The 12,084-nt window shown below is 37.6% G+C and overlaps 1 protein-coding gene across 2 annotated transcripts in view; it reads right to left on the reverse strand.

The window, feature by feature from the left end:
• Window positions 1-497: 497 nt before the first annotated feature.
• SNX3 (sorting nexin 3) overlaps window positions 498-12,084 on the reverse strand; it is a 45,097-nt gene continuing 33,510 nt past the window's right edge. For both annotated transcript variants that reach the window (XM_047734129.1, XM_047734128.1), the window contains exons 2-4: window positions 8,933-9,028; window positions 2,641-2,765; window positions 498-1,288 (exon numbers count right to left, since the gene is read on the reverse strand). In XM_047734129.1, coding sequence (XP_047590085.1) covers window positions 1,183-1,288; window positions 2,641-2,765; window positions 8,933-9,028 — 327 coding nt within the window. In that variant the 3' untranslated portion in view covers window positions 498-1,182. The remainder of the gene's footprint in view (window positions 1,289-2,640; window positions 2,766-8,932; window positions 9,029-12,084) is intronic.

The raw sequence follows: 12,084 nt of genomic DNA on the forward strand, positions 1-12,084 counted from the left end.
GAACACTGTGCCCTTCAGCCTTGGTCAAAGAGGATGAAGTGTGCCATGACCCCAAACCAAATTAAAGAGAAAGCGTGACTCTGCTGACCAAGAAAAGGGTTATTATACCCTTGCTAAGTGTGTTTAAACAAGTCACTCAGAAAACTAGGAAAAAAATTCCTGTGAAAAATAGGAGGCACAGTACTGACTTATCTTAAAAGGCCTTTTAAGAAGAATGACTTAAGATTATAAAGCATTTTTCAAATGCACAAAGTGCTTCATAACAACTCAGTAAGCTTTAAGGAATGCTTTTTCTAGTACATCACTTTTTTTGTTGTATAAAAGAAAATACCCCAATTCAAAGGGTGGTAGCATATTTGATATCACCACTGTTTAAGAGGAATGGAGTTACAGGAATGAGAAGTATATAATTAGTAAATAATCCCTCTCAACAGTGAGTTAAGCAGGAAAGCCATAAGGGCGTGGGGGGGAAAAACAGCCAGAGGCAACACAATCAGTGCATATCAGAAATGCTTTTTTATTTTTTATTTGAAAACAACTTAAATTTTTAGACAAATGATTTTAGTATATAAATTTGATTTTGTTTTTTATACAGAATATAAAGATTTCCCTCATTAATCTTCCACGCGAAGGGTATTACAAGCCTGAAGGGAGACTTTCTGCACACAAGTGTGTATCTTACACACAGGGGACTGGAAACCAATGGTGTCGTGCTTCTACACATAAATTAGGTCAAGGGACATCACATATTAAAAAGAATAAGAGAAATATTCTAGTTAATCAGATTCAAGAAGCAAACAGGACACAAAAACTGTGCAGATAAGACCAAGTCAGTAACTTTAGTTAGGACACTGTGGGTTATACTGGAGTAACAGGTCTGCGAGGCGATCGTGGGGACCACATTAAAACAGCAAGGAAGAGCTATTTATATAGAAAGGCTGGAAGAAGGGATTTTCACTAAAGCAAATTAACTTCTTGTCAACTGCCAAAACCAAACCAAACCAAACTGAGCGTATGGATGTTAGTATACCAAGGGCATGTTATACCAGTTTTTGTGCGGCATGCTGAGAGTTAGTTAGAACTTCTTCACTGGTGCGTATGAACCATTAATAGTCACGGAGAGGTGTGTTTTTTTTTTTTGTCTTTTTTGTTTTTTGTTTTTTTGCCCCTTCTCACCAAATTTCAGGCATGTCTTATTTTAGATGGAGTATAGCTTTTATCTATAATTTCATCCTGTAAAAACATGTGAAGACAACGTTCATTCTGTGCCAGAGGATGACCAGCGACCCTAGAAATTAAAAAACACACACTTAGTCCAGTGTTTTTCAAAAGCAAGCCTGGGGGGGTCAAACACACATTTTCTAAGGTTAAAAAGCATGTATGATTTAGTAATAATACGTGTTATTCTGGACTGCTCACAAGGCTATGCTCTCTCAGCAAATGGCTGATACTTCCTTTCCTTTGGCTCACTGGGGTCATTTAGAAAACATTTAATCACCAGTTCTGTACTGCTTCTGGAACACGTGACCAATTCACTTCTTTATATATTACTGGGTATATTCACAAGAAACCTAAATGAATTTTAACGTCAAAAGTGAAACATGTCATTAAATCTACGAACACATTTTAAAGAAGGAAAAGATACAGGATCAGAATTAGAAATATACTGAAGTTCACTAAAAGCTCAAAATATTAAGAAAGAGGTGTAAGTGTCCAGTTTTTTCTTTTTTTCTTTTTGGCTTGCTTTAAAGGTTTCCATTGCAGACTACACATAAGATACAGATGGGTGACCAGACTTCTATCTCTGAATTACAAAACCACCTCAGCTGGCGTTCCCTTCTCCTAAAGGAAAGCATGTTCGTAAGACAACAAAAGTGACGTGATAAGTGAAAGTTTAAGGCTTTGTACAACTTTCCCTCCTGTTTAACCACTCACAGATCTTCAATCTTTATTACTAGGTAAAAACTGAAGTGTTGATTAATACATAAGCTCACACAACCATGTTCTCCAGCATTTGATTTTATTTGGTCAAATTTAAGGCCAATGCACAATTACAGCGATCCCTTTCCTGGCATAATTCTATTACTTTGGTTTTTAAAAACCGCTGTATTTCCAAAAGCGTAAAATTAAAAGCAGAAATTTTGGTTTAAAAACCAAAATCTCAGGTCTTCTTACATTTTGAAAAAAATACATTCTGCCATGAACATTTTAAATGTGTACCTTTACATAAGACATGCTGATAATACCTCCATCTGCAAACAAAATGATTGCATGTGTACTCTAAGTTTTATTGTTCATGCTAGAACATACCTTAAATGAGAAAGAATCATAAGTAAAACTGTATTTTTTAAATGCTGCAATTTTAAATGTAATTTGCATAAATTAACTATGAAAAACAAATACAAAACTTAGGTCAACACAAAGCTACTCATTTTAATCACTCAAGTGTGTTAATATTTATCACACGATCTTCAACTTGTTACATACTTCTACTTTATTCAAATGGCACAAACAGTTAGGAAATGGCCAAAAAGAAAAGTAGTGTTACCGTTCAGCTTAATACCTAAATTACTAGTATTCACCTGAAGTCGTCTCAGAACACTATTCCCTCTTAAACCTTGAGGTACAGAAAGTACTCACTTGTTTATAAACTGCTCCAGTCCTTGCTTCCTTTCTTCAATAAAATTATCATCAAATATTCCATCATCTCCTCTAAAGGGAAGCTGACGCAAAAACGCTTTTCCAGGGAGCGGGGGAACTACAACCTGAAAAAACACAGGAAAGAAAGCTCTTGAAGATGCTGACCGGGTTGTGAAAATTTATAGCGCACAACATGAAGACAAGTATACGTTCACTAGGACAGCCATTCCACTGTGACACCAGTTTAAATATAAAAGAAAATCAGTAAAAAACACAATGAAAAAAGATTCAACGTTTGGAGGCAAGATAACCGAAACGCAGAATAATCCATCAGACTACGGCTCCTCAATGGCATGGCCTGTAGCTTAATTATCGTTTTCCCTGAACCTGTCGAGGCTCAAGTGTACCAAGAGAACACTCGAGCAATGCTACAGTAAAGGCTGTGATGCCTCCAGACAGTCCGGCTGCCACTTAGGAGAGATAATGCTCCCTACAGTTGAAGCTGCAGAGGCCACAATCAACTTTCAATTACAATAGTAACAGACTCTCTCCAGCCTGGGCAGGTAAGAATTTCATGGTCTGTCTCTTCCACCTCATACCATCTGCAAATAGTCTTTCCTACCTGTGTTCGAGCAGCATTTAAAAAATAAAATACTCAACAATTCTGTCACCACTCCACCATTTTCTAGGCTAAGAAACAGGTCAACTTTCTCCCACATCCGCTACCTTCTCTCTTCCCAAGGGCCTGTCAATTTCTTTCTTCTGACAGAGGAATATCCTGATTTTCCCCTTCAAAGCCTAACTGTCCTCTAGGACCAACTCATACTGATCTCTCTCTTCCAGGAATTACCTGGAGCTCAAATATTTGAGTTAAACAGCACAAAGCTCTATTTCACAGGTGAGTTTGGTTTCTCAAACTATGGCACTATTAACATTTTGAACCAGGTCATTCTCTGGGGGTGGGGTGGGGAGGGCTTTCTTGCACACTGTATAATGCTTAACAGCATCACAGGCCTCTACCCACCAGACTGAGCAGCATCCAGGAGCACCCCCTTGTTGTGACAATAAAAACTGTCTCCAGACATTGTCACATGGCTCCTGGGGGACAAAACTGCCCCTGGTGGAAAACCACTAACTTATGCTATCAATGCCTTCAAATAATGATCCCGTCTCAGGCCTTAAAATTTTAAGAAAGCCTGGGCACAAAACAGAAGCTCAAAGACCTGTTATATGACTAACCATTTAGCTGGATCCGTATCTTACACAAAACAGAAAAGGTGTAAGGAATCAATTCAGACAAGAAGAAATATAAACAGTAAACACCAGTAATAAAATTATATGCATTCTAAAAATTTTAAACCCTTGATGCAGTTTCTATCCTAAAACAAAAAGAAATGAACTAGGGTGAAAAAAGAAAGATCAACACAGGGCGCCTGGGTGGCTCAGTGGGTTAAGCCTCTGCCTTCAGCTCAGGTCATGATCTCAGGGTCCTGGGATCAAGCCCTGCATTGGGCTCTCTGCTCAGCAGGGAGCCTGCTTCCCTCTCTCTCTCTGCCTGCCTCTCTGCCTACTTGTGATCTCTGGAAATAAATAAATAAAAACTTAAAAAAAAAAAAAAGATCAACACAACTTCATACAGAATAGCAAAGAACAAAATAAAAGCAAAAGAGAACAGAAAACCAAATGCCCAACATGAACTTCCTAATTCCTTCCCAGATCCATCTACTCTTCTCCCCAGAAGACCAATGATTAAGACGTCTGAAGATTTACCTTCCTAACTCTGCCTTAGCATTCTCAAATCTCTCTCCCTATATCAGCATTTGTGAAGTTGAGTGTTAAAACCTGCAGCGACCATACAACTGAGAAGCCGAGACTGTGACCACTAACTGAACTCCAGTACGATGGCTATCTGATGGGCAGGGAAAAACACCTCCATGTATAAAGCTATTGTTAATAAAAGAAGCCAGAACTATACTAAACAAATAACTACCATTAATTCAGGGCATAATTTAGCATGAAACTTAAGATTACTATGTGTTATCTGCAGAGATATATTCTTCCTAACATAATATTCAAAGCTGTCACTGAAATGGATGGTGAGGTTGTAGGATTAATAATCTACAAAAATCATGAGTGGCTTGTTTGGCTAAGATTCCAAAGATCCTCTTCGACATCAAATTATTTTTGCTTAAGCAGTCTGAAACAATCTCGTTAGAGTTCTTACCAATTTAACAGTCATTAATCCAAAGATATTTGTGTATATGTGGGGTGAGAAGTGGACAGGAAGATACTTGGGCCAGCATAATAAAGGAAAGTATACTAAACATCACCTACTTTCTAGCCTCAAAAACCGTATTTTGGTTAAAAGTACTAATACATAAACGAAAATAACTGTTTTTAGCAATACTGTAATACAAGTACAACTTTCACAGGAAACCAACCCTTCAGATATTTAACTGGCCTATTACTAAAAGTGAAGTATTGACCTTCAAAGGACAGCAATTATATGAAAACAATCCATAAAATGGGGAGATTTTTGCAAATCACATGTCTGATAAGGAACTTGTAAGACTTTTTAAATATATTCGAGATACAACTCAATAATAAAAAGACAAAACATTCTATTAAACGGGCAAAGGACCTGAAAAAAGTGTTTCTCCACAGAAGATATATAAATGACCAATAAGTACACGGAAAGATGATCAACATCACCAGCCCTCAGGGAAATGAAAATCTCAAACCACACTGACCCCGCACCTCACACATGCTAGGACAGCTATAGTAAAGCAGCTAGCTGTAGAGGCACCTGTGCATCTCAGTCGACTCAGGTCATGATCTTAGGGTTGTGGGATTAAGCCCCGCAAGGGGCTCTGCACTCAGCAGGACTCTGCTTGAGATTCCCTCTCCCCCTCCCCTCAAAGCGCGCATACATACTCGCTCTCTATCAAGTAAGTCTTAAAAGAAAAAAAAAAAAAAAAGACAGATACTAGTAAGTGTTGGTAAGGACAGAGAGAAAAGTGGGACTCTCAGACATTGGTGGGATTGTGAAAATGGTATAGCTGCTTTGGAAAACAGTCTGGGAGTTCCTTAAACAGTTATCACAGAACCCAGTAAATCCACTCCTGTGTATACACTCAAGAGAAACAGAAACATATGTCCAAAAACCCTGTGCCAGATGTTCACAGCAGCGTTATCTCCAACAGTCAAAAGTAGAAACAACCCGAATGTCTACCAACGCATGAAAGGATAAATAAAATAAATAAATAAAATGCATATCCATACAACAGAATATTTGGCAACAAAAAGAAATGAACTAGGAAAAAAAAAGAATGAGTAAGTAATGTTAAAAACACCCTCAGTGAAAGAAGCCAGACACATCAGACTACATACTCTATGCTATTTATATGAAATGTTCAGAACAGGCAAGTCCATACAGAAAGTCAATTAGCACTTGTACAGGCCTGGGTGAGGGGGGGCTGAGGGAGAAATTGGTAGTGACTACTAATGGGTATGGGGTTTCTTTTATGGAATGACTAAGTTGTTCTAAAACTGACTGTAAAGATTGTTGTACAACTTTGTGAATATACTAAGAACCAATGAATTTTACTTTAAATGGGTGAACTGTATGGCATGTGAATTATATGTCACTGAAGCCATTATTTTTTCCAGAAGTGAGGTCTACATGCCCCAAATGTTTATTAAACACTCCGGGGCACCACATGCTATGTTAAGCAAAGCCCAAAACCTATCAAGACACTTCTTCCCATCAATCAAAGACAGACAAATACTGCATCATTTCACTTATGTGTGGAATCTAAAAAAATCAGACTCCTAGCAACAGAGAGTAGCAGATTAGTGGTTGCCAGGGGGTGGGGGATGGGGGAAATGCAAGCTGCTGGTCAAAGAGTACAAACTTCCAGTTATAAAATGTTCTGGGGGTCTAATGTAGAGCATGGTGACTACAGTTAACAATACTGTACTGTACACTTAGAAGTTGCTAAGACAGTAGATCTTAAATTTTCTCACCACCACCAAAAAAAAACCGGGGGACCGGGGGGGCAGGGATAGGGTGATTGGGTTATGGTTATGGACATTGGGGAGGGTATGTGCTATGGTGAATACTGTGAATTGTGTAAGACTGATGATTCACAGACCTCTACTCCTGAAGCAAATAATACATTATGTGTTAATAAAAAAAAAAAAGTTAACAATATGTGAGGTGATGGATATATTAACTAAGCTTACTGTGATCATCATTTCATAATATATACATATAACAAATCATTACGTTGCATGCCTTAACTTATACAGTGTTATTTGTCAATTATATCTCAATAAAGCTGGGAATTCTTCCCTGTAGTCATAAATAATTTCTTGTTACCCAAAATGTTCCTAACTTGTTTTGTACATTTAGATCTTCAAACCATCTATAATTTATATATAGTGAGTTATAAATTTTTATTCCTAAATAGACAGCCAAAATGTTTCAACCCCATTTACTGAATATAAATTATTTTCCCTACTGATTGACAATGTTATTTTTGTTACTAAATTTCCAATGAACATGCAAGTCAGCCCCTAAGTTCTATTACATTCTGCTAATCTATCTGCTTATCTCTACTGTTTTAATTACTGCAGCCTTAAGAGAAACTCTGATGTCTGCAGGTGCTCCGTACATGCTGAAAATAATTTTTGACTCTTCTTGGTATAAATCTGTAAGTTTATTAAAAAAAAACAAAAAACCACTAAGATTTCTATCAGAGAGATAATGCTTTACTTTGATCAGGTCTACTGCTAAAATGTCACCTCTAAGTGAGGCCTTCCTTTGACAACTCTAAAAAAGAGTACTCTCCTGGCTCTCCCTACTTCCCTTGGTTTTTGTTTTTTCTTTTTCTTTCTTTCTCTCTTTCTTTTTTACAGGTTTTATTTATTTATTTGACAGACAGAGATCACAAGTAGGCAGAGAGGCAGGCAGGGGGTGGGAGGAAGCAGGCTTCCTGCTGAGCAGAGAGCTGGATACAGGGCTCGGTCCCAGGATCATGACCTGAGCCGAAGGCAGAGGCTTAAACCACTGAGCCACCCAGGTGCCCCGGTTTTTGTTTTCTTCAGAGCATATCACCATCCGACATACTAGATATCTATTTTTTCTGCTTTCCCATCACCGCCAGCCGACTTCCCCAACTGATTATAAGGACCATGAAAGTGGGGACGTAATGTGTTCACAGATCTATCCGTTAAGTCAAAGGACATCCAGGATAGCTCTCAAATGTTTACAGAATAAATTAATCTTCAAAAGTGAATATTCCAAACCAAGAATGTAGCATTTCTATTTATTAAGTTCTGCTTTTGTCTTTCAGTAAAGTTTTGAAGTTTTCTTTACATGGGTCTTATATTTCTAGTTTTATTCATAGGTATTTGTATTTTATTCTTTGATATTCTTTTGAGCCAACTGATTCTGCTTTACATTTCTACAGAATGCTATGATTTGTGTAATATATCGCTCTTCTATCCAGCCACAGGTATCTGGTTAAGGACATTTTCCTTCCACTTCAACTTATCACACTTGAGAAATGAGCACAAGCTAGCCTTCACCTGCTTCAGGGCTCCAACACACCAACTTCTGATGTCCTTCTGACACCGGGCTGAAATTAGGGTCATTAGAATGAGACCTTGCCTTGCCTTGCCTTAATTTTTTTTGCAGCTAAAGCCACTAAATTTTAAGAGAAGATAACTCTTACCAAAGTATACAGCAGTGTTTTTAAATTGCATGTAGCAACCAATGAGACCATGGCCATCATTTGAAAAGCTAAGCTGAACAATATCAGCACATATCACAGGTAAGGTAAGTACTGGTTTATGAAAACTCTGGTTATATGTACATGTGTGACGATGAAAAAGTGTATTATGAATCAGTAAAAGAAAAAGAACTGCAAATACAATGATATATGAGATGTACTGAGGAAGAGAAACTTAGGAAGGTGCAGGGAAGGGGGGTCAAGACTGAAGAGGAAGGTGAGGGAAAGAAAGGAAGTAATAGCAAAAGAGTTCTGAGAAGTGTTGGTCAAGCGTGAGTCAGTAAAGGCCTCAACTGGGCCATTAAAGTAGACAAGGGAAGAATGAGTTTTAAGGAAAAATTACAGCCTTCCCCCATCTCCCAAGAAATAAGAGGAAACTGAACTACCAGAAAAAAAGAAATTATACTTGCTTTTACCTCCTTCATTCAAGGTAAGTATTCTGAAACATTAAAATTAAGAGTCTTTGGCTTTAAAGTCCCATTACAAATAGTTCTTACCTTGCTCTCTCTTTCTAATTCACTTCGCAGCCATTCAAAGTCACTGTATCTTCTTCTAACGGTAGATTCCTTCAGCTTGAAAATAGGCAGATTTGTCTGAAATTTTAAAAAAAAAATCACTTCTAAGTTGAAGCATGGGATAGGGACTTCAAAAACAGAGCTGGGGTGAGGAATCTGTTTGTCAAACTGATAATATGGCAAGCCTGGTTACCTTAAGAAAATCATGAAGTTATTACGATGACATTTTACCTCTAACAAAATAAAACTTGGCTAAACATCAAACAAGTGTATTATTTACGCTGGAGTACAACTTTTAAAAACGTACGTCTGGGGACGCCTGGGTGGCTCAGTTGGTTGGACGACTGCCTTCGGCTCGGGTCATGATCCCGGGGTCCCGGGATCGAGTCCCACATCGGGCTCCCAGCTCCATGGGGAGTCTGCTTCTCCCTCTGACCTTCTCCTCGCTCATGCTCTCTCTCTCACTGTCTCTCTCTCAAATAAATAAATAAAATCTTAAAAAAAAAAAATTTAAAAACGTACGTCTGCACATAAGCTTTAGAAGGTCATTCTGCCTGAGGTCAGTTCCGTAAATATAGGGCATTTTTCCTATTTTGGTGAGCTGTAGAAATGTCAAGTGGACAAGAGTGGGATAAAACTAGCTCCGATGGCTGTCCAGTTTAGACAGTACTGTACCATACAATGCTCAAAGAGGGGAAGAGACCTTAACTACTTTGACATGATATACAAAATATTTTATTGTGATGACTGGATTAGATGTTTCACAATGAAAGAAATGAATAAAGGATTATGCTTAATGGTCTTCTAAAAAAATGCGAGAAACTAGCAGGGAAAGAGTGCAAAATCTGCACTATTACTACTAGTAGGAAATCAGGAGTCATACACATTAGATCAAGTTCATAGATCCACAGCTTTATAGGCTGAGGGCAATTTTAAGAACTGAAAACATAATGCCCAGAACTCTGAGGTTACGTTGGAATGGAGACTGCTCTTTACAAGACTGCAAGAACCACTTAGGTCTACTTCTAAAAGTAATAAGAAAGATTTCTGTTATCTTTTACTGATCCCTAGAAAAAGAGAAAATATACCACCAAACCCACTCTAAAATGGCTCATGATTAAGGGCTATTAGCAGAAGCAGTATACCACCATGACTTTTTTTTAGCAAGAACAGAATTTAAAGTGCACATAATATCACAAAGTTTATAGGGGACAGAAATGATCTAACATAATTAATGCCATACCATACTGAAAATGCTATTTAATATTATATACTCATGGGTTATACTTTGTCTCTAATTTGATCTTCGTACTTGTAGAACAGCAAACCGTTTTACAGCTGAAAAGAAAAGTTAAGTGTCACCAGAAGAGACATCAACCATCATGTAAACCTTACTCTTCAGAAAATGTCGATCATTTGTTAAACTTAATGCCACTGATAAATAATTGTCATTCAGCACAAGAAAAGCTTTTTATTCAGGGCCTTAAAGCCATTTTGTAGTAGATTTCAGTTTTTTCCAAAGTGTATTAACTTCTCCATGCTGTATACCTTATAGTTTGGAATCTTCTACAGATGCTACTGGGCATAACACTGGATAGGTTTCAAGCGTGAAACCAAATCTCACAGGAGGTTTAAAAGCACTTGGATTTTCTTTCCCAGGTAACCACAACATTTGTTCATTGTATTAATGACTAAGAGCAAAATTGCACCTAACAAGACTCTTATTATACTAAAAGTCAAGCTTATATTTAGAGATGCTGGCTTGCTGTGTACAGAAGGGTACTCTCGTTCCCCACAGGGAATAAAATTAGGTCCCCTGGGGAGGAGGATGATAATTCCCAGAAAGAAAGCACTGGATTATTTCTCTCTAATTTCACCCATTGGCTTTTTAACCAAGTTCACCCTTCCGCATTAAAATATTAAGTCTTTGTAAGTGTCTAAAGATAGAAAGGCTTTTACAGAATTGAGTGTTTTCTGCAGGTGAGATTTTACATTTTGAATTCCCTCCTCTCAAATTACTTTACAAAAGGGATTAGCTGCTCTCTTTATTCAACACGTTAAGATCAAGCTTGTGAAAAGAGTTCCCTGCGAATTTTCATACTTCTGGGTACGGAAGTCCATAAAGTTAATCTCTGAAACAACATATCAAGCTTACAGGTACAATGTTGAGGGAAGAGTGCCAATTCAGCTCATTTTACCTTCCATTTTCCCTTTTGAACTTTTGACACAATCATGATTATATCTGATTCACTTTAATAGAAGGGGAGTGGGAAGGCGAAAAAGTCCGTTCCATTCTATGATTAGCTAATAATTTTTTAGATTATATATAAAAAAGGTTCACAGTTAAAGAAAATTCTTCTATTTAGTCTGCTCAGCTGGCTATGCTTTCTCTTTACATGAGGACTGCTTTAAAGTTTTGATAAAGTCACATCATGTAATTCTTAATATTATTTACCCATTACATTTGGAGTGGCAAATTTGCCTGTTAACTTCCTCCTGATCAACACAACTTGATCAAAATAAAAATGAAAAAATGTGGAGGTGTTTTCATTAAACCACTGTTGATTATAAACTCTTGCTCAGTCACTTTCAACTTATTTAACCCTCATAAAATGTTCCATTTTGTTTTTCTAAATAGAGAAGAGTGAGGGTGATTACTTTTTTTTTTTTTTTTTACTACAGGTTTAGGAGGATTCAACTATTTTTACAATTTGGGAACATTTATAAAAGGGCTAGTGCTAGGTAAGTTGAGGAAATGTAAAGCCTGAGACGGAGCCCTAACCCTTTGAAGCTTATATTAGGGAGGTTAAAGGGTAAATATACAAAAAATTTATGTGGTTAAAAATACCATATACCATAAACAAAAACAAAGTTGAAAGACCAAGAACAAACTGTAGACAAATATTTGCAATATAAAACAAAGGGATAATTGTATTAAAATGCAAAGAACTGGGGCGCCTGGGTGGCTCAGTGGGTTAAGCCGCTGCCTTCGGCTCAGGTCATGATCTTGGAGTCCTGGGATCGAGCCCCGCATCGGGCTCTCTGCTCAGCAGGGAGCCTGCTTCCTCCTCTCTCTCTGCCTGCCTCTCTGCCTGCTTGTGATCTCTCTGTCAAATAAAGAAATAAAATCTTTA

This window comes from Lutra lutra, chromosome 6 (genome assembly GCF_902655055.1).
Source record: "Lutra lutra chromosome 6, mLutLut1.2, whole genome shotgun sequence".
NCBI lineage: Eukaryota > Metazoa > Chordata > Mammalia > Carnivora > Mustelidae > Lutra > Lutra lutra.